Consider the following 21,485-nt stretch of genomic DNA (forward strand, 5'->3'; position numbering starts at 1 on the left):
GGTTAAAAGAACATTACTAAAAGTTTCTAAAAAGAAAAAAAAAATTTTAATTAAAAAAATTTTTGACCTTCAAATTTTGCTATTAAAATACTGCAAAATTAAAAAAATCAAAATTTCGATGTTCAAAAAAATTCAAAATTTATAAACTTAAGAATGAAATTGAAGTACTATTTAATATGAGTAAAACAGTGCTAGTTCCACAGTGATAGCTTATTTGGATGAGAAGATATAGGTTCTACAACATAGGCTGTTTTTTCATGTTTTTAATTATAAAAAATGCGATATCTGGTAAAAAAACAATAAAAAAAAATATATATATTATTTTTGTTGTCAATGACCTTTAAGAAGTCTATGATATAAATTTCATAATTTTTTTAACTATACCAGCACACACATTAGGTGATTTCACATGAATGACCCATTATGTATTGGACTATGAATTAATGAAAGAGCAACTTATAAGTATTTTACATTTTAAAATAACTATCTTTTTTAAGAATTCATAGATTTGTACAGATTTTCATATGAGCTACTAAAAACAATAGTATTTCTTTTGAAATACTTTTTTAAAAAAACGTACTTAAAGTTATTCAAACTTAAAGTAATTTGTTACTAAAATCGATTTGTTACTCTAAAAATCTATAACATACTATTACTACTAGACACAATTATCTTTGTTTTGATTTGCTTCTTTAAAAGCCAAATAATAATCCAGCTACTTGCAGATCTTACAATATTATTATTTTACTTCGTGATACAAAGAAGTTAAAAAACTATTTAAGCTATAATGAAAATTATGTAACTACGAGATTTTTGGTAAAATGTCCAAGTATATATATTTTTAACTTATTTAATATAATTTTTTTTTCGTTATAGGTTATATCTTTAAATTTTGATGTCAGCTCGATTAAAAGTTTTTCTTTAAATGCTTCAAATAATAAAATTGTTGAGTACAGTTTAAAAAACAATAAAGCTTTACCTTATCCTATTTTGAATTTAATAACAGAATCTATTTCTGAAACAAATTTATACATCTTTATGGACACTCGTAAAAAAAATCTTTGTTTAACACTAAATTGTCATATTGATGAGGATATTAATATAGAGCAGTTAAAAAATATGTATAGTTTGTTAGTAACACACATAAATGAAAAGAATTTTATACCCGAAGAAAACAATGACTTGAATTTCATAGCGAAAAAAAATTTTAATTCATTAACTGCTCAAGGTTTATTTATGTGTGAACAAATATTTGAAGACATTGAAAAAATTGAGAATACATTAATCGATCAAAAAAAACAATCGACTGCTTTAAAACAAGAAATAGCTATTCTCAAGCTAGAAAATTCTAAGCAAAATTGTATAATTCAATTATTAAAAGAAAATGTCCGCGAAACTCATGAGTTTGATCAATCATCTGAGACACAAGGTCATAACCTTGCTGAATCAGAGTTAATAGAAGGGAAATCACTTATTGTTGAAGAAATAAATCAATTAGAAGGTTATATTTATACGAATATTGAAGAATCCAATTTAAGTGAACTAATTAATATTTTAATTAGAACAATATTGGAAAAAGAAGAATATTTAGTATATCAAAACAAACAACAATTACATGATGTCGAAAACTATAATTTTCAACTACTTAAAGAAATCGAAGAGCTTAAACAATGGCAACATCACCAAGAACATGAAAATGAAAAACTTCTTAATGAGCTGGAAGACTATAAAAAGTCGAATACATTTTTTTCCATAAAAGAACAAGAGATTTTAAAGCTTAAAGAACATTTTATTAAAATACAAGCTCAATCTGATGATTATCTTAAAGAATTAACCTCGTGTAAGTTATTAATGCACGAATGTCAAGATAAACTAGAGGAAAAAGAACTTAGATACAATGATGCAGTAGAGCTTCATACTATCGTACAGTCGAATCTTGCTGAACAGATTGATAAGTACGATAATCTTCATTTGATGTATAACAAAGACAAAAAAAAGTGGCAAAATGATGAAATTAAAAAAAAGAAGCTGATCACGGGTATTAATTCTCAACTTGAAGAAAAAGAAAAATTAATAGAAGTTTTGAAAGAAAACAATTTTAAACTTACACAAGAACTAACTTTATCAGAAAATATTGTTGAAAACTATAAGCAAAAAATTAATTGTTTAGAAGAAGAATTGAACGATAAAAATATCAAGATTCAAGAACTACAAAATTCAAACATTAAACATAAACAACAAGATGCATCCTTTTCACAATTAACAAGTGTAGTAAAAAATTTAAGTATTATTGATGATCGGTTGAATATTTTTCAAAACTATCTGATTACTTTTAAAAATAAAATTAATGAATACGAAAATGTAATTAATGGCATACAAAACTTAGTTGATCAAAAATGTAGTGAAGAAAATTTAGAAGAGCGTCATATTCATATTTTAAGTAAAAGTAAGTGTTAAAAAGAGTTAATAGTTAGTTATTTAACTTTAAGAGTTAGTTATTTTCCCCTGTGGACAGGGGATAAGAATACTTTCACAGCCCTTCTGCTAGTCGTAGGAGTCAACTAATGAGGTTGCGTCAGGTCGACAGCCGGCGTAAAATTGTTGTCAAATAGTATGAGGTGTTCTAAACAAAACTTAGGCGGATTTTCCCATCTCGGATGAATGCGGGGACAACAGGTGAGAGGGAATAAAGTAGTTAAAAACGGAGAAGGCCTAAGGAATAAAGTGTTCGATACTAGCTGGACAACTTGTGCGGTAGCTGTTTCACCAGTCATATGTATAGGTCTACCTAACGCTTGTATTGTCAACAGTGTAGAGACATCACCACTTAACTCTAGGCTGGACTCGTGTATAAGGAAGAAAGATAGATACAAAGTAAGAATGATACTTGGAATTTTGGAACATTAACTGGTAGAAGTAGAGAATTAGTAGGAGTATTGAAGAGGAGAAAAGTGAACATTTGTTGTGTGCATGAAACTAAGTGGAAAGAAGAGAAATCGAGGGAAATAGGTGAGGGTTATAAAATAATATACTCAGGTAAGTCTAGTACAAAGAATGGTGTAATAATGGATGAGGAGATGAAAAGTAAAGTAGTAAAAGTGCTGAATGTAATAATTGCCTATGCACCACAAGTAGGATATGATGAAATAGACAAGGAAGTGTTTTGGTGAAAGATGGATGAGGTGATGCAAGGGGTACCTAGCAACAAGTATGCGGTGACCACAGTAAGGGTAATACTTATTTTAGAAAGAGGGAAGAACATTATATAACTTATAAAAGTGGGAGGAATAGATCACAGATTAATCATTTTATCTGAAAGAAAGAGAGCGTAAAGCGAGTAAAAGATTGTAAAGTTCTACCAGGTGAAAGTCCAACTATAAAATCCTAGTTTCAATACGTATATACGTATTATACGTATTTTTCAAGTTTTGAAGGCCCCCTGTATTAAAGAAAATTGTTCAATTTAAATAAAAAATATGTTAAATGAAAGAGGTATGTATAAAGTATTAAAAAAAAAATTTGTGATGATACATACATTAATCAAAAAGTTATCGCAATTTTAAGTTGAAAGTTTAAAATCGAAAATTTTATCACAAAAATAGCATTTTTTTAACTACGGCAGCCGTTTGCATATAGAAGGTAAGGTGTTAAGAAAAAATTTTTTTTTTTCATTTTATAGTACATGACATAAGCTTCAATTTGATGTACGTTTAAAGGATGCAGCATTTCCGCAACATTTTCAAAAGTTAAGTTTTGGTAAAAAATATGCTATTTTAAATATCCCCTGTAAGCAGATAAAATGTTAGATTTAAAAAAAAAATTATATCAATTGAAAGGGAAATATCTAAGGTTTCAATAAAATAAAATTAAGTTGTTTTGTTAGTTTTTAAAAAAGTTATAGAAGTTTTAAGAAAAATGTATAAAAATTACCGCTTAAATGACAAAAAAAAATGTACCGATTTGAAAAATTGTAATTTTTTAGGGGACTTCCTCCATTTACGAGGAACAAGGGAAATTTTTTCAATTTTTAAGGGTAATGTCATCAACTAGATACGATTTGTGATCTTTTGACATATTGTTCATCAAAATCGGTCCAGTGAGAGCTGAGAAAAAGTGGTAACAGACACAAAAAAAAAAAAAAAAACATCATAGTAAAATTAATACCTTCTCAGCTTCGCATCGAAGCTAAAATAGGTTAAATATATCATTTTCCTGTTTTTAACATTTTAAAAATCAATATCAATATTAATTCAAAATAATTTTTTTTTTGTTGTTTTTAGCTTCGATGCAAAGCTGAGTAGGTATTAATTTTACTATGATGTGTTTTTTTTTTTGTGTCTGTTACCACTTTTTCTCAGCTCTCACCGAACGGATTTCTTTCAACGATATGTCAAAAGATCACAAATCGTATCTAGTCGAAGACATTACCCTCAAAAATTGAAAAAATTTCTCTCGTTTCCCGTAAATGGAGGAAATCTCCAAAAAAATTACAAATTTAAAAATCGATACTTTTTGAAATTTTTTTTTACTTAAAACTGCCATAACTTTTTCAAAAATGAACAAATCAATATAATTTTTTTTTTATAGATGCTTTACCTATCATTTGGTATATTTTTTTTATAAATTTAACCCTTTACCAGTCCACAGGAGGGGATTCAAAATGACAACTTTTTCACAAAAAAATAATTTTTTCAACTTGACTTTTGAAAATGTTCCGGAAAGTCTGACACTTTTACTTGTATATATATCTTAAATTAAAGCTAATGTAATATAATTTATTAAGGAAAAAAAAATTTCGGACTTTATTTTGTCTTCACGGTGAAAATGGCTACCGTATGCTAGTTTTGTGTTAAAATTCTCGATTTTATATTTTACATTTTTAACTTTAAAATGTTATAACTTTTTGAAAAATGTATGGATCAATACAATTTTTTTATAAGTAATAATATTAATATACTTCTTTCATTCGACATACTTTTTTTTTAAATCGAACCATTTTCCTTAATACAGAGGGGGGTTTAAAACATAAAAATGCATATAGAAAGTAGAACTTTTTCAACTTAATTTTTGAAAGTGTTCCGGAAATATTGAGACTTTTATATATATCTGAAATTAAATCTTATGTAATATACTTAAATATTAAAAAAAAAAAATTTTGGACTTTATTTTGTCTTCAAGGTGAAAATTTGTGTTAAAATTCTTGATTTTATTTTTTAATTTTTAACTTTTTAATGCTATAACTTATTGAAATGTGTATGGATCAACACAATTTTTTTAAAAAAAAAAAATATTTTTTAATAATCCCTTTTTCATTTGACATACTGTATCTTAATCAGGATATTAATAAGGAACTAGCAGACCATGTAACTTTTGGAATAATCCACCAATTTATTAAAATTAAACACTATCTAAAGATTTGCATCGAAGCATTTTTTTTTTTGATAGTGATTTTAATCACTGTCAAATATCATTATACTTGATCCAACTATCCCACGACACCACTGTGCCGCGACTCCTCTGAACTGTTTTTGGTTTGGGTTGTTTTTTAATTATAAGTAATAATATTAAAACTTAGAACGGATAAAAAAAGTCTAATTGCACATTTGAAAACAGCACGAAAAGTATATTTTGGTTTTTGATGAAAGTTCCTTGTAGTCCAGTATATAAGTTATAACCTTGTTATAAAAAAATTTTATTTAAAAGTATTGCATCAAGTTAAAATTATTGAAATATACTACTACAACTACTTTATTATTTTTATCTCAGTAAAAATTAAAACATTAAATATTGAATATCAATTTTATACTAAATTTAATTACTATAATTATTACTTATTCAAATATAATAATTCTAAATCAAATAAATAATCGGGATAAAATTTTATAAAAAATAAAGGTATTTATTTATATATATATATAGGCAAAGAAGCTGCTTTTAAAGAAGAAATAAATTGTCTAAAACAAAAATTGGAAGCAAAAGATCATCAAATCACTATAGTGGAAACTATAGCACAATCTCAACTTAGAGCTGCCACCAATACAAACATTAGTTTGGAAAAATATAAAAAGTATCAAGTACGTTTACTCATTATTTCAATTTTCCTTTTTTTTTTGCTGCCCATTTATCATTTTTATTAATATTCTTTTGTTACTTATCAATTTTGTTACAATGAAAAAAAATACTTTAATAAATTAGTTTTTTTTTATAATTTAATTTAAATTAAAATATATTGTGGATTTCTTTTCGCTAAAGTACAATATACTTATACTTATCAACCGAGAAACTTACAACATGAAATCCTCAATATGAGCATTTAGAGAATTTCTAACATTTTCAATTTTTATAAAAAATATTTGAGGAGAGAAACTAAGTAAATCCTCTAATTATTTTTTCAAATTACACTAGTGGAATTGTATAAATATATAAATGGTTTACCATTACTTAATTTTTGAATGTCAAAGACTTGTTTTTTCTAAAAACTTTTACGTAGTTAATTAATATTCTAAAAATATTAATAATTTTATAATGAAAAAGAAACGATTAGAATTTTTTTAATTTGTTTATACAGTGTACAAATTTAAACGAGCTTTTATCATCGCACTAAAAAATAATGACTAGTAAAATATTCATCAGTTTGCACACTTCTTAATCAAGTTTCAAGATGATTCAAATTAACATTAATGTTTTTTTTTTAAAATAAGAATTTCTGTAAAATTCTAAAAACCTCTTTTTCAGTCAATATGAAAAATTCTTGTTAAAATAGCAAGAACCTTTAAGAAATTTTATTTTAATGAAATTTTCCTATTATGAAGACTTTTAAAAATGTTGTACTTTAAATAATAATTTAATTATTTAAGATTAGATTAATTAACAATACTTTATTTGGGAGGTAAAAGAGTGAGCAGACACTAATCGAATATTTTACTCTACAAAAATTAATTACTACGCCAGTAAGTTGTGATAAACGTTGGAGTTGAGTAAGTCATAATTAATTTTTAAAACTTATATAGCAAGAGTAGAGGAGAGTTTTAATAAATTTGTTATTCTTTATTATTTTTAATACTAGTAATATTACATAGGAGATTGAATTAAGAAATACAAAAGCTAAACTGGAAACATTAGAAAAAAAATGTCTACAGGACACGAATATTTGCAAATATTACAAAAGTGATACTCAGGTAAAGTGTTAATTATGATAAATTTGTTGGCTCTAATAAAATCAGTGGCGCTAGTAGAATTTTTTTTTAAACACATGTTAAAAGTTTTTTTCAATACAATATGTTCAAAACTAACCGAATGTTAAAAAATATGGGTCATATAAGGCCAGTGGTGTTTTGGCGTGTATACGAGTGTAAAGGGCATATATCCACTAACAATTTTGCTAATTTACATATACTCCAGATAAATAATACTTATGGCTTGTTTATATTTAAAGGTGTGTTCAAAAATCAGCGTACACCTTAAAATAAAATAAAATATTTTTTTGAGAAAACACCACTCTCCAAAGTTCAAGAATTGCTCTCATTTAGAACAGAATAAGGGTGGCATAAACCACTGAGTACAATAAAATATATGCTTAGCATGATGTTTAAAGATAATATATTTAAGATTAAATCCAGTGCTCGAATTGGGGGGGGTGCGCAGGGGGACGTAGCTCCTCAACTTTTTTTTCAATTTTTTTGCGCACCCCAACTACTTTTTTTTATTGAGACGGGAGGACGGTGGAAAATACCACCTCTTTTTTTAAATATTAGTATGATAATGAAATATGATTTATTAATAAATACTAAATAAAGTAATGAGTAAAAAAAAAAAGGTCTTCAAAATACTAGGGACGCAGTTTTCAAATTGTTAAGTTGAGCTCCCCTACTTATTTTTGGCCAATTCGAGCACTGATTAAATCTAAATAACATTTAGATTGAATCTTCCTCTCGGTAACGTGAATTGGGAATACTTTCAAGATACTATAGTATCATTTATCAATCCATGTAAACGAAACTATTATTTTTAATCGAAAAATTAATTTTATAGAAATGAGTAATCAACATTTCTAACTTCAATAACTGTATTAAAGTTACTAAGGTAGACATTTTCTGAATTTTGGAAATACGTTACATCAAACACACTTTACAAGTTCACAGTACCGCCTCTGAGATTGCGTGGACTAGAGTGAAAACATTTTAATCCTAAACTGTAGAATTTAATTTTTCAACATAGTAGGTTACGACACAACTCGCGTAACACAAACGCCGAGTGTACTAGATATCATATTACTCAAATACTTTAACACTGTTAAAAGTTAATAATTGCGTTACCAAGAATTCGCATTTGTTGACACAAATTACTTTTAAATATTATTTAATTATACAATTAACTTGGAATGTCATAAAATTTATATGCTCTTTTTACAAATTTCAGATTGAATGTTTAACTGAATTGGTTAAAAAATATAGAGTTAAAAATCAAATTTTAACTAAGTTATGCATTGATCGTCTTGAGAAAATAAAATTACTAAAAAACCTCGAAAGTCAAATGAGTTTACAAAACAACCAACGATTATGTTTGAAAAAAAATTGAAAATTTAATAAAATCATCTTACAATTATTAATGAAAAATAGAGCACCAAAAAGATATTTAATTTTTGTTACTGTAGTAATTTAAAGGAACATAATTTATTTTTAAGTTACAATTTATAGTTAACATTTTTAATACAATAAAAAACATAATATTTATATGTATTGCAGTATTTAGTAAGAAAACTAATATTATCAAACTAGAAAACCAAGTTCTTTATAAATTTTGTATGGAAATGGAACAAGCCCTATTCTTTACTACTAAATAATACCTACCTACCTAATTAAACATTAGAAAGTTATAAAAGTCAGTTTTGCAATGCTATAATTCAATAATTTTAACATTTCGACCAAAGTTACTCGGTGGTACTAATCTCTATTAATTATGATCAGAATTATAATAACTTAAAAATAATCAGAAATATTTTTCTAAAAATAAAAAAAAAAACTTAGGTCGTATCCCATACTTCAAAACCATTTAATTGTTTTTCTCAATATAGGTTATAACGCAATTTTCTTTCTTGGATTTATATAAATAAAATAATTGAGCCTTAGCAACTGACAATATGTATTAAGAATTTTCAACAATTCTATATTTACTGTACTAGAATTATTTACAGTGAAATTATCAACTATAATACTGTCTAAGCAACAAATATAGACAACAATACATACATGTTTATAAAGTATGTTATTATAAAGATCAATTGACATTGTAATAGCGTGCAATGTTAAATTTTTTTACTTCAAACATATTTTTAGTAGCTTAGTTCTTAAAAATATAATCATTTATAGCTGAAAAAGAAACAAAAATTATCTAAAACTTAAACACACCAAAAATAAAAAAATTAAAAAACCAACTTGAGAATTTTCTTTGATTATCTTATCATTTAATCAATATTTATACAAAAGTAACTTAATTTTTAAATGATAAATGTGAACATATATATATATACATATTATATATGTATATATACTTAATTATTTATTTATACTTATAATAAATGTATATATACATACATTTTTTTTTTAGAAATCAAACCTATTAACTTAATTATAATTCAGTATCTCCAAGATTGATTATTGTAAATATTTATACTATTATTTACTTATAAATAGGTAAAATCAATAAAAAAAAAAAAACATTTATTGTGTTGTAATTTGTTACAATAATTAAAAAAAACATTGAGTGGTCGAGTTAATTTTAAATATTTCAATCAACTGTTAGTTAGGAGTTTAAAAACTTATTCCACAAGGAACATGCACAAAACTTAATTGATAGTGAGTGACTTAAGACTTGGAACAAGTACACAGAAAAATTTATTAGGAATCACGTGTTTTTTAAATTTAAAAAAACCATTTATGTCCAAGTCACTCAGTAGCAAAAAAGCTTTGATGGCATATTTGTATAAAAAATTACATTTTGAAATCAAAATTCTATCAAACGGGAGACATCGAGTACATGCGCACTATGTAAAAATTATATAAAATTAAGAGACTTGTTCAATTGTACATTTAGTCAGTTTACACATCATCATCGTCTTCATCTACACCATCAATGTCATCTTCATCTTCTTCTGAACAAACTATAAAAATAGAAAACAAATATTTAAAATAAATTACTAAGATGTAATTTGATGACTATTATTACCATCAGCTTCATCTAGATCATCTTCACCTTCTGCTAATTCTTCTTCATCATCTTCTTCTCCTTCGACTTCTTCTTCTTCATCAAGGTCTTCTTCTCCATTCTCCTCTTTTTTCTGTTTCTTCACCTCATCAGACTTATCCTAAGGAAAAAAGTAAATTAATTTTTCCATGTATACTAAAACACATCTAGTATTTATAGTAAAAATAAATCTATAATATATAGCTCAGTCAGTACCATTTCTTTCTATTCTGTTACTGGGATTTTACTTTATTACAATAGTGAAGATTATAATTTTTTTTCGTATTCAATACAAGTATTAAGTTACAAAGGAGAACATAAAAAATACATTTTAAATAAAAATTATTTACAATTATTCATAACAAAAACTATTAGTTTAATAGTAGAAATTTAAAATTTAACCATATTAAAATATTGCAAAGATTAAATACTATACATAAGTTGAATACAGACACATTCATGATTATTTAAAAAGCTATTATTTAATAATTCCGTTATTTGAAATAAAATAATAATAATAATGCTGCATTTAATTAAGAAAAATGATAAACCAATTTGAAATGTAAATTCGATTTTAATTATTTGGTTTCATTATTACATACTAAGATCTATACAATAATAACGCACTTTCTTCTGAAGTTAGTGATGACTTCATTATATAACACGAAAAAAAATATTAAGCAGTTTATCAGTCAATTATCTTATAGAAAATAACGATAGAAATATTCATCGAAATCTTACAGGAATGACAACTTTTTAAATGTAAATTTCCCAACGCCAAAATGAGTGGAGTAGATGAATATGAAGGAGGGGGTTACCGGTAAACAACCGTGGTGCCGGTCTGCCGAAAATGTTCAGCGCGGGACGCCACGAAATCTTTCAAGTTACAAATACTCATACATCTATTCATGTTAAAAAAATTATAACGAATTGCTAGTTGATTAAATTTGGTCAACATACTCATATTTTACTGAAAAATTAACATCACATAAATGACTAGTTAGATAGTATGAATACACGCCGACCGTACACGGTGCCGGGGTTAAAATGGCGGGTATGACAGCTTACCGGTAGCCGGTAGGACGCCGGTTGTGTAACGACAAACAGAAAAGCTCATTCATTCAAAATAGGCCAATAATCGTAGAACACAGTCTAGATACTATTTAATTATAAAATTATCTTCTAAATTATTTTACTTACATCTGCCGGCCTTTTGGTTCCTTTAATGTCGGCCTTGGGGTCTACGTCGTCGTTTTCTGCGATTTTTTCTACAGCAACATCGTTTTTCGCTTCTTTAGTACTCATTTTTGGTTGAAATTTATAATAAAATACAATTAAATTACAACTGCGCCTGAGCTTGTTGAAATAAAAATTATAAAAGCAGGAACCTGTAATATTTCAACACTTATCGTGTAAAAACGACGAATCGAAATTACACGCGAGTCGGCACGGGAAACAGACAGAACATACGTACAGTCAGGCTAACGTATAACGAATACGGACCTGGCTGGCGGTGTTCTTTGTTTGTGAAGATGGCGCGTGTTGGTGGGGCTGTCCAACGTCAAATTTTTATTTGTTCATTCTTAATGTTTTAATAATTTTAAAATTACAGAAATTTTTTCTAAAATCTTAAATAATTTTTAAAATTTCTTTTTTATGTGTATTTTACTTTTAAAATAATAATATATTAAATTAAAAAATAAACGAGAGGGGTTTGAGATTAAAACCGACGAGCACTGACAATGGTGATGAGATTAAAACGGACAACAGCGCTAATGACGGACGCTTTTAACGTTAATATTGAACAACAATAATATGCCACAGAAGACGTTTTTGAACCAATCATAAACATATATTGTATTTTTATTTATTTTTTAATTATAAAAACAAGAATACTTTAAAATTCTTTATTGTTTAATTATATAAGAATTAGCTTTTTAAGTATCACCAAATAATTATAGAACGGTTCCTAAATAAATCATACATTTTCTACTCTCAAATAAATATCAAAACCGTCATAAAAATAGAACACATATTGACAATCCAAATTTTAAAAATTCCCATTTTTAAATTATAATGTAATAACAATTAAAGTTTTTTATTAGCATTATTATTTTAAAAATAAGACAGATTCGTTAATAATTAATGGATTAATTGATTTGTATAAAGCGGATAAAAGTTTACTATCACTTTTATTTAAAAAAAAACTAATTGTTAAAAAAACATTTCGATAAGATTGTGCAAGTGTGTATAATGAATTTTATCAAAATACGTAACTCAAGATAAAGAGAACTTAATTTTCATATTAAACAGTTTTGATCAAACAAATCATCAAATAATGTAACTCGTGATTTTTCATTTAAATCGTAGTTTAAAATTGTAAAATAAAAAAATATTACCAAATTACATTAAAAAACAAATATTTTCAAAAATTTATGTCAATTTTTAATAAATACCAACATTTTGTTGTTTTCATAACTCACTGAGAAACTTTTGAATTTTTTGCTAATTTTATGATAGAGTTACAATAGAGAAATATATTGACTAAAAAATTACTATTAAGAATATTCATTATTTAATTATAAGTATGATTATATTAAATAACTCAATACAAATTCGTCAATCGCTCAACGTAGTTAGAGCCTTAATGTTTGTAAATCAGTAAGTCAACATTAGTAGGTCTCTAGAAAAATTTATCGGATCAAACTGAAAAAAAGTTAAAATTTTCATTGATCAAGAGGTATTCTGGCCCCTAACCCCTAATTTTATTAACATTTTGAACGTTTCATAGTTTGTTCGCACCGGCGCCTCAGATATCATTCCAGTAACGGTTTCAACATTTTGTTCACATCAAACATCGATTTTCCAAAGAGTTTCTAAAAACTAAGCGTCGGTAATTGAAAAAATAAAAAACAAGGTAGATGCTTCCATGATCTTATAATGATTATTAACGTTATATTTTTTTTTTACATATAAAATTCGTAGGTGACAAATAGCATGATTGTAAAATATAACATATTTACTAGAGACACATTTGTTTACCTATTGTTGATACTGTGGTAAAGACACATATATAAATCTCAATGAAGATTTATTCTTTTCAAGTAATTACTTTTTTACATCTAACCATATTGTGGAAATAAAACTACATAGACCAGATAAAATAACATAAGTCAAAGAAATAATATGTGCACAAGTGTAAACCACTGAAATTAATATTGCAAGTTTAGGCATGATATTTGTAGATCATATACTTAGTGAAGTAAATTATGAAAAGTACTTAGTTTTAACTGGAAATTTTTAATCCTATCCCATGAAGTCGATTAAAATTTTTCTTATAAATGGATATTTATACTTCAAGTATATTTAAAGAGGTATTTCAATTAACAAATGTTTTATTTTGTTAAATAGAAAAATGTTCTTGTTCTAAAACATTAATACTAAAATAAATTAGACTGCGCGAGAAAATGGTAAAAAGGATCAATCCACCTTTACATCGACCATGATTATTTATAATAATCATGATATAGACATAAGAATAACAATTAAAGTAGTCTCCATTTTTAAATAACTTGCGTTATTTACAGATGCGAGTAAATTTTAATTTTTATATGTACGTATAATGTTTATATATATATATATATATATAGAGAGAGAGAGAGAGAGATAGTGATCTACAACGTTTTAACAAATCTAATAACTTTTATCTATCAAATATATTTCTTTTTAACTTTAATGCGATGCTAAGAAGGTATTAATTTTACTATGTTGTGTTTATATATTTTTTTGTGTCTGTTGCCACATTTTCTCAGTTCTACTGAACTAATTTTTTTCAACGATACGTCAAATTATCACAAATGGTATCTAAAAATAAAGACATTCCCCTAAAATGTTTGCTAGAAATTCCTCATTTCCTCATAAATATAAGAAATCCACCAAAAAGTACAATTATTAAAATCAATAAATTTAAACATTTTTATTAATTAATACTATCATAACTTTTTGAAAAATGGATGAATCAAAATAAATTTTTAATAAGTACTTTATACATATCTATTTCATTAAATATATTTTTTTAAAACGGACCATTTTCCTTTATACATGGAAAGTTCAAAATTTGAAACATACATAGTAGAACTTTTTCAACTTAACTTTTGGAGGTGTTCTGGATATACTCTAGATATAACTCTAAACATATGTTAATGTCTTCTTTATGCAAATAATCACCGAAGTTAAACATAAAAATTTATTTTAGTGTAAAAAAGCCATGTAAAGTTACTACTTCAATTTTTTTCAATTATTTATATCTATACTTTAGATCAAACAATATATTTGTATTGCTTTTAATGATCATTTATTACGTTGATTAAAAAGGAGTTGTATTTTTCAAAAATATGTTCCAGGTATCTATGGTTTACTTTAAAGTACAACTAATATTATAATTAATTCATGAGAGTCAGAATAATCAAATTTCCCGACAAACACCATATGTAGAAATTTGTCAAATCAATGGTGAAGGGGGGAGATAAATTTATTTATCACATTACTTGCAATCACTTATTTCTTTCACTACTTCCTACATTTAGGTATAACAAACAAATTATTTATTATTTAAGTACCTAAAATAGGATACCATTATTCGCTGCAATAGATTTAATCTCTTCATTATATGTAATGTTTATTTTAAAAAATCAACAACTTCTGTATTTATTAATTATGGTTCAAAATTACTTTAGTTAAACCATAAATCTTTGAATTAAAGAGCATTTTCAACAAAAATTAACTATTTAATAATCCAATAATTTATTGCTTATATATTTAACATTAAAATGTTACAAGTATATTTATAATCGATTTATGTAAAAATTTTCAATAAACATAAAACTTACTAATCAATAATTATCAAAACTTCTACTTCAAAAATAAGATAATATTAATTTGCGATTAAAGGTACAAAAAAATAATTCCTTAAAAACATTAATTATGTAGTTACGTTATTATTATTTGTATTACTTAAATAAAAATTTAAAAATGTACATATTGAGTTTTCTGCAAAATATTTTATTCAGAGATGGACTTTATATTTTTTACAAAATATACATTTTATCTCAAAAACATTTTCATTAAAGAAGAAGCTATATAAAAAATAATACTAAAACATAAAGATATATTATTTCATTATAAAAGTTGTTTAATTAAATGAAAATTATGGCTATATACACAATCCCCTACAGTATACTACCACATTATTTACAACTTTTTCCAATAATTCTTAGGTTCCATTAAAGCGTGTTGTCTTGAATAAGGTTTCAAAGACCATCAGAAAAGTTTAACAAAAATTTGGGGGTTAAATTTACATAATTATTTGGCACCTACTTCAAAAATTTAAGCGTAATTTTTTGACCAAAGCCTCCCTTATTCTTATATCAACTTTGGATATAGTTTTACCAAATATTGAGAAAAAAAAATGTTTTGCCCCCAATCTAGACAAATTTTTGTAGACAACCTTATTTTTATGTTCAATAATTTAAGGATTTGCTGTAAAAAAGAGGTAACTCCATTTTGAGGTCATTCATATTATATTATTATAGCTCAAGAATTATCATTTATTAATGTTTATTTTTAGAAAACGGTTTGTAGAAATGTTTGGTACAAGTTTAGAGGGTATATGAGAATGATATACTGAAATAATCTTTATACATAATAATTTATCTTGAACCCCTAACTTATTATAAGTAACCAAATATGACCTCTTCTATGGATGGAAAATAAATGGCCCACTTTAGAAACCAACTGCTGACCCTTTGATTAGAATCTAAAAGTTTATTCTTGTTATGAAATCATCAAAATAATAAATCCAATCAATTTTAATGTTATGAATAATTATGTATTTAATAAAAAAAACTTTTTTGAATATATTAATTGATATTTAGTAAAACATTTTAAGTTGAAATCATTTAATAAAGTATAGTATTTTAACATAAAACAAAAATCTTTTTTGTAACAAATATTAGTTATAAAGTAAGATTATTAACTAATGAACAAGATAGACCAGTATTATCAGGTTCAACATTCAACTGTACAACCTTGCTATCTTTAATAAGCATTGAATAACGTTTTGATCGGATCCCTCCTAATGGTGGCAAATCAATAGCTAAATCAAGAGCTTTAGTTAACTCTGCATTTGGATCAGCTAACAAACGTACCTAAAAAAAATTTTATGTTAAATTTTTAATTTAAAGTTTTTGAATTTTTGCATACTTTTCCTTCTGCATTTTGATTTTGAGCCCATGCAGCCATGACAAAAGGATCATTGACTGAAATACATACTATTTCATCAACTCCTTTTTTTTTTAAATCATCAGCTGAAGCTACATAACCAGGTAAATGTGTCTACAAAATAATGAAAAAAAAATTAAAATTAAATCGTTTTTTTTTTTAATACTTCAAACTGAAATAAAATGTACCTTAGAACACCCAGGAGTAAATGCACCAGGAACAGCAAATAACACTACAGTTTTTCCTTTACACAGTTCAAAAATATTTATTTTGTTATCAGGTTTGTTTTCTGTTAGTTCAACATTTGGAATGATATCTCCAACCTATTATAATGTTAAGTAGCATCATTTTTTTATTAATATATTTTATAAAAATTATGAAATAAAAAAAAAAGTCATGATAAAAATAGGATGGCTTTGAATTTTATTATTATCAGTTAAAAACAATATAAATTGCTGGAATTTAATTAATTAATTATATAGAATATTTTAGCATATTATACAACAAATTAGTGTTCAATAAGAGTAGATTTCACAAATTCTAAAAAAAAAAAAAAAACTGGTTAAATTAATCTTTTTAATTTTAATTTTTTTTTAATACTATTCTGGAACAACTTATGGTATTCCAAAAGATATAATTTGAGAATAAGATGGTATTTCATAGGGTTTATTAATTTTAATACTTAGAATATTATATGGCAGGATGAGTTACTACTGCAATTCAAAATTAATCTTTAAAATAAATTGCTCAACATTTCTAAAAATTAAAAAATTACAGATCATATAAAATTACAAAACCTAAAATTTTTATAAAGGTTTGTTACTCATAAATGCCTCAGTTATTTATGAAGTAACAAAATCTAGTAAGTCATATTTTACCAGTATTATTGGTAAAGTAAAGAAATTTTTAGTTTTGCATTTAAATGTGTAAACTTAAAAAAAATTGTCAAATAATTAAAAGAAGATTTGACTTAAATAAACTAATTATGTATATACTTCAGTATACTGACGGTAAAATTCAAAGCATAATGATTGATTAATTAACCAACTTAATTGATGGGCATAATTTAAAAAAAATATACAATAGTAATTTTGACATCTTAATTTTCCAATAATTTTAATATTCAACACATTCTTATATCAATATTATTTAAAAATTTCTAGTCTATTGTATTTTAACACTTTACAATTTATTAAAATATAAATAATTATAATTTGTTCTTTAAACTACTTCAAATATTATTCTAATGAAAAATGAAAATAAAATTATTACAAGTTCTTATAATCTTTTTAAATATTAAAAAATGTATCAAGTTTCTAATCACTTACTTTGACAGGCATGTTTGAATAATTATTGGTGCTTATAAGTCGTTTAAAAACCGAATTCACTGGATGACTCTGTAATGATTTATGAAGAGCTTCGTAAATAGGTCTAAAGTGAAACATTGGTAAAATTATCTTTCTCAGAAAAATAAAAGTGTAAATAAATAATAAAGTTGTTGGGTATTTCTATTCTTCTATTCAATATTTCAAAATAAGATATTATTTTTAACCTCAAGTGTATAATTAGTAAATTTTATATGCCGGCGTTGACTTATAAAATATTCAATATTATCGACGTAATAATGACCTCTGTTTTTTTACGCTAATCCACAGATAAGTATCAAGACAAGAAACTGATAAAACCAAAATGTTAACCGTAAATTAATATTCCAGTATCGTTATGCTAAATTATTCGCCAAGATATTGCAGGTTATTATATTCTGTTATCTCCTTAACTAAATTACCGATTTTAGGATAAATTAGTAATATAAAGTTCTCGAAAAGCGGAATTACAATATTTGATTATTGATAATAAAATATTCAATTTAAATATGCAACTAAGTTTTAGGTATCAATTTGAAAAATAACATATTTTTCACAAAAATATTTTATTTCGAACATTTTCATTACAATTTTTTTAATAAAAAAATGTATTTATTCTGATACTTTTTTAAATTACAGAATATATCGTTAAAAAAATAAGTTTTTAAACATTTAATACTTACTGTAAATTTATTTGAAATGTTCAGTCGATGATATCCCAAAATTACCAATGTTGGTAGTATTATCGACACGAGTTGATTTAGACCAGTAGCGCAACTAGCGGGAAAGTTGGCAAAGTAATATTTTGTTGTTTGGGGGTGGGGGGGGGTGTTAAAAATCTGGTGCCTCTATTTGTTTTTTGTTTACTTGAAGGACACATAAGGCATAACCTTCATTTTCCAAAAAATGATGCAATTTTTTATTTATAACTAGGTATTAAATTAAAAAACAAATAAATATTAGCTATGTTAATTATATGAAAAATCACAACATTATTTACTCTATACGAACATTTTTTAAATTTGTTTTATTTTTGTTTATATAAAAATAATGAACTGATTTTTTCAGCATCCATATAAAATTTCAAATTTGTTTTACAATAACGTGGTTTTTATTATATTATTCTATAATAAAATAATTAATACTAATAATTTTTATTTATTAATTTTATTTTCTCTATCAATAATTTATTGATAAAGAAAATAAAACTATATATATGTGTGTATATATATAAATGTAATACATGCGTTTTCAAATTTTTTAACTCTAGAGTTAATCAATTTAAAATGGTAAAATTAGAGCCTTATTCGAATAAATATTTTATTCACTTTTTAAATTTATAATTAATAAATAAGAAAATATATGTTCATGTCTGATATACTATATTTTTATTTAACTAGTTTAAAACTTCATCAAAAATTAATGCGGAAAAGCTAAACTGGGCTATTATTCCAATAAAAATTCAATATTTGAGTGATATAATGTCTCAACTAGAATAGTTGGGTCCTTTTTATAATATAATTATTCTGTAGATTACACAATTTATTAGTATGCATTTATAGCTAATATTTTAACACGTTATCAAATAGCTAAGATAAACCATTTCAGTATAAAAAAGCGCATTTTGTAAAAATGTACAATTAGATCCTTAATTTAATTAGTAATATATTTGTCTGCCAAGTATCAAGGATTTTTACGTATTTGAACTTGTATATGACGATGGTTAATAAAATTCATGCTTAATTATACTGTTACCATTGTCGTTAAAATATAATTACAATACTATGCTCATAGATATAATCTACAAGTACAATTTATTATGATAGTATAGACACCGTGCATCAGACTAATAAGAGTGCTCTGGCGGACAATGAGATAACAAGTACCAAGGAATTCATTGTGTTTACGTAGCGGGGTCTTAGGTTTTTAATATCTTCTTTTCCAGGAAAAGGTTTACTCAAGTAGTTTGATATTAGTGTGGACAAGGCTTCATATTCGCACATTATGTGAAAAGAGTCTTCCTCTTCTACTCCACACTTCCTGCACTTGGTGATTCCGATACCCCCATTGCGTAAAGATGTTTAAACAAGTGACCATGTCCTGTTAGTAGACCAGTCAGTGCTTCTTTGATGTCTAGTCGTGCTATTAAGATCACCTAGCAGTAGACCGGGGGTCTTAATGAACATTTTAGATTGTCTAAGTACTACTCAGTACTTCCAGATTTTCGTGTGTTGTTCTCTGCACCAATTCTTGGGTAGCGCTTTGTGCGATTGTTCAGTGAGTCCTACCACTGGTTCTGGTCAAACATAGATGTTCTCTGCTCCTTTCCTAGTTAGAAAGTCAGCTTTTCATTTCCAGTGACACCGTTGTGTCCTGGTATTCACGCTAGTATAACTTTTTTAAACCTCGATAGTGATTCTTAAGTTCCTTTGCATTCGAGGACAAGCTTTGAATTAACCTGGTCGTTACAGAGTGCTTTTAGAGCCGCTTGACTATCACTTAAGATAGTTATCTTCCTTTTCTTATATACCAGCAGGTTCTGAGCCCCTACCAGTATCGCCATCACCTCTGCTTAGAAAACAGAGAGTGTTATGTCCATTGCATTCTGATATTAATTCGAGGCTTTAGACCCCAAATGCCAGCACCTACCTTTCCTATTTTTTTGAATCCATCTGTATATATTACAAATCCTCCTTTCTCAGTCAGTTGGTTAATGTTCTATTCTCTACGTATAGTGATTTTCACTTTGTAGAGAATGTTATTCTTAAGAACCGGTTTGATATAGTCCAAGGGGCGTTCCACAAAGCCTTAGTCAATCTCTTATTGTTTTACCGTTTTCTGTTTTGTCGCTCTCAAAAATCCAAGTACCTAAGTTATGGAATCTTAGTACTGTGGCTTTGGCATGAGCTTTGACCTTTAGATGCAGCGGAGGTAATCCTATTAGTGCCTTTAATGCGACCGCTGGTGTAGTTCTTATTGCTACAGTGATGGTTATGGCAGCCATTCTCTGTATGCGACTAAGTTCATTCCTAGCTATAACAAATACTGTTCTGGTACACCAGACTAGGGCACCATACAATATCATAGGTTTAATCACTGAAGTGTACAGCTAATACATAACTCTTGGTTTAAAACCCCATGTCTTTCTCTGTTGTAAGTCCACAGTGTGGTAGGTATGCCCAGGCCTACCGGTCTCAACTAATCAGTCATGACCGGCTATGAGCAGTGGTATGTGTTGCCACCCCCACTGAATTATCTAGGGTCCACCGGGTTGTTAAGCCCGTGTTCCTTACAGATCCCACTGTGGGAATAACATGTATTTACTCAATAGGATAAATGTTTTAATTTATTATATGTATAATAATGTAATGTATTATGTTTTACGAAAATGTAATGCCAGATTTTTATATAAATGTATATCTTTTAAAAAAAGTCGTACTGTTTTAATATTACATTATTTTATTTGATTTCTAACTATTAAGAAAAAATGAATACTTGTTTTATTGCCAATTTTGATTATTAATTAAAATATTTAACCATGAGTACAACTGACAAAACTTCAGGTAATCATCATACAAATAAAAAAAATATCTCAACAAT

The 21,485-nt window shown here is 26.1% G+C and overlaps 3 protein-coding genes across 5 annotated transcripts; 1 reads left to right on the forward strand and 2 right to left on the reverse strand.

Annotated features, from left to right (window-relative positions):
* The first annotated feature begins 938 nt into the window (after positions 1-938).
* Positions 939-8,716, forward strand: LOC126895170 (probable DNA double-strand break repair Rad50 ATPase). Its single transcript, XM_050666738.1, has 4 exons — positions 939-2,446; positions 5,920-6,074; positions 7,080-7,178; positions 8,419-8,716. The coding sequence occupies exons 1-4, from the start codon at positions 1,039-1,041 to the stop codon at positions 8,575-8,577; spliced, it is 1,821 nt and encodes a 606-aa protein (XP_050522695.1). The 5' UTR covers positions 939-1,038; the 3' UTR covers positions 8,578-8,716.
* Positions 8,717-9,702: 986 nt separating this feature from the next.
* On the reverse strand, positions 9,703-11,747 carry LOC126895210 (bacchus-like). The gene is made up of 3 exons (XM_050666826.1): positions 11,443-11,747; positions 10,225-10,363; positions 9,703-10,159 (listed from the first exon to the last, which is right to left on the reverse strand). The coding sequence occupies exons 1-3, from the start codon at positions 11,545-11,547 to the stop codon at positions 10,098-10,100; spliced, it is 306 nt and encodes a 101-aa protein (XP_050522783.1). The 5' UTR covers positions 11,548-11,747; the 3' UTR covers positions 9,703-10,097.
* Positions 11,748-16,107: 4,360 nt separating this feature from the next.
* Positions 16,108-18,698, reverse strand: LOC126895200 (peroxiredoxin-5, mitochondrial). 3 transcript variants are annotated; one of them, XM_050666807.1, is made up of 5 exons: positions 18,569-18,698; positions 17,850-17,952; positions 16,710-16,844; positions 16,504-16,635; positions 16,108-16,448 (listed from the first exon to the last, which is right to left on the reverse strand). In XM_050666807.1, the coding sequence occupies exons 2-5, from the start codon at positions 17,859-17,861 to the stop codon at positions 16,257-16,259; spliced, it is 471 nt and encodes a 156-aa protein (XP_050522764.1). In that variant the 5' UTR covers positions 17,862-17,952; positions 18,569-18,698; the 3' UTR covers positions 16,108-16,256. The 3 variants fall into 3 exon arrangements, with proteins under 3 accessions (XP_050522764.1, XP_050522765.1, XP_050522763.1); XM_050666808.1 differs by having other exon boundaries at positions 17,850-17,918; positions 18,569-18,644; XM_050666806.1 differs by lacking the exon at positions 18,569-18,698 and having other exon boundaries at positions 17,850-18,139.
* Positions 18,699-21,485: the final 2,787 nt, after the last annotated feature.

This window comes from Daktulosphaira vitifoliae, unplaced genomic scaffold (genome assembly GCF_025091365.1).
Source record: "Daktulosphaira vitifoliae isolate Bord-2020 unplaced genomic scaffold, ASM2509136v1 Scaffold_1, whole genome shotgun sequence".
NCBI lineage: Eukaryota > Metazoa > Arthropoda > Insecta > Hemiptera > Phylloxeridae > Daktulosphaira > Daktulosphaira vitifoliae.

Coding starts and splice junctions, on each gene's coding strand:
- LOC126895170 (XM_050666738.1), top strand. CDS start 1,039: ATGGACACTCGTAAAAAAAATCTTTGTTTAACACTAAATTGTCATATT. Junction 2,447..5,919: donor TATTCATATTTTAAGTAAAA/GTAAGTGTTAAA, acceptor ATATATATATAG/GCAAAGAAGCTGCTTTTAAA. Junction 7,179..8,418: donor ATTACAAAAGTGATACTCAG/GTAAAGTGTTAA, acceptor TACAAATTTCAG/ATTGAATGTTTAACTGAATT.
- LOC126895210 (XM_050666826.1), bottom strand. CDS start 11,547: ATGAGTACTAAAGAAGCGAAAAACGATGTTGCTGTAGAAAAAATCGCA. Junction 10,364..11,442: donor GAACCAAAAGGCCGGCAGAT/GTAAGTAAAATA, acceptor TTTTTTCCTTAG/GATAAGTCTGATGAGGTGAA. Junction 10,160..10,224: donor TGATCTAGATGAAGCTGATG/GTAATAATAGTC, acceptor CTATTTTTATAG/TTTGTTCAGAAGAAGATGAA.
- LOC126895200 (XM_050666806.1), bottom strand. CDS start 17,966: ATGTTTCACTTTAGACCTATTTACGAAGCTCTTCATAAATCATTACAG. Junction 16,845..17,849: donor ATTCAAACATGCCTGTCAAA/GTAAGTGATTAG, acceptor ACATTATAATAG/GTTGGAGATATCATTCCAAA. Junction 16,636..16,709: donor TTACTCCTGGGTGTTCTAAG/GTACATTTTATT, acceptor ATTATTTTGTAG/ACACATTTACCTGGTTATGT.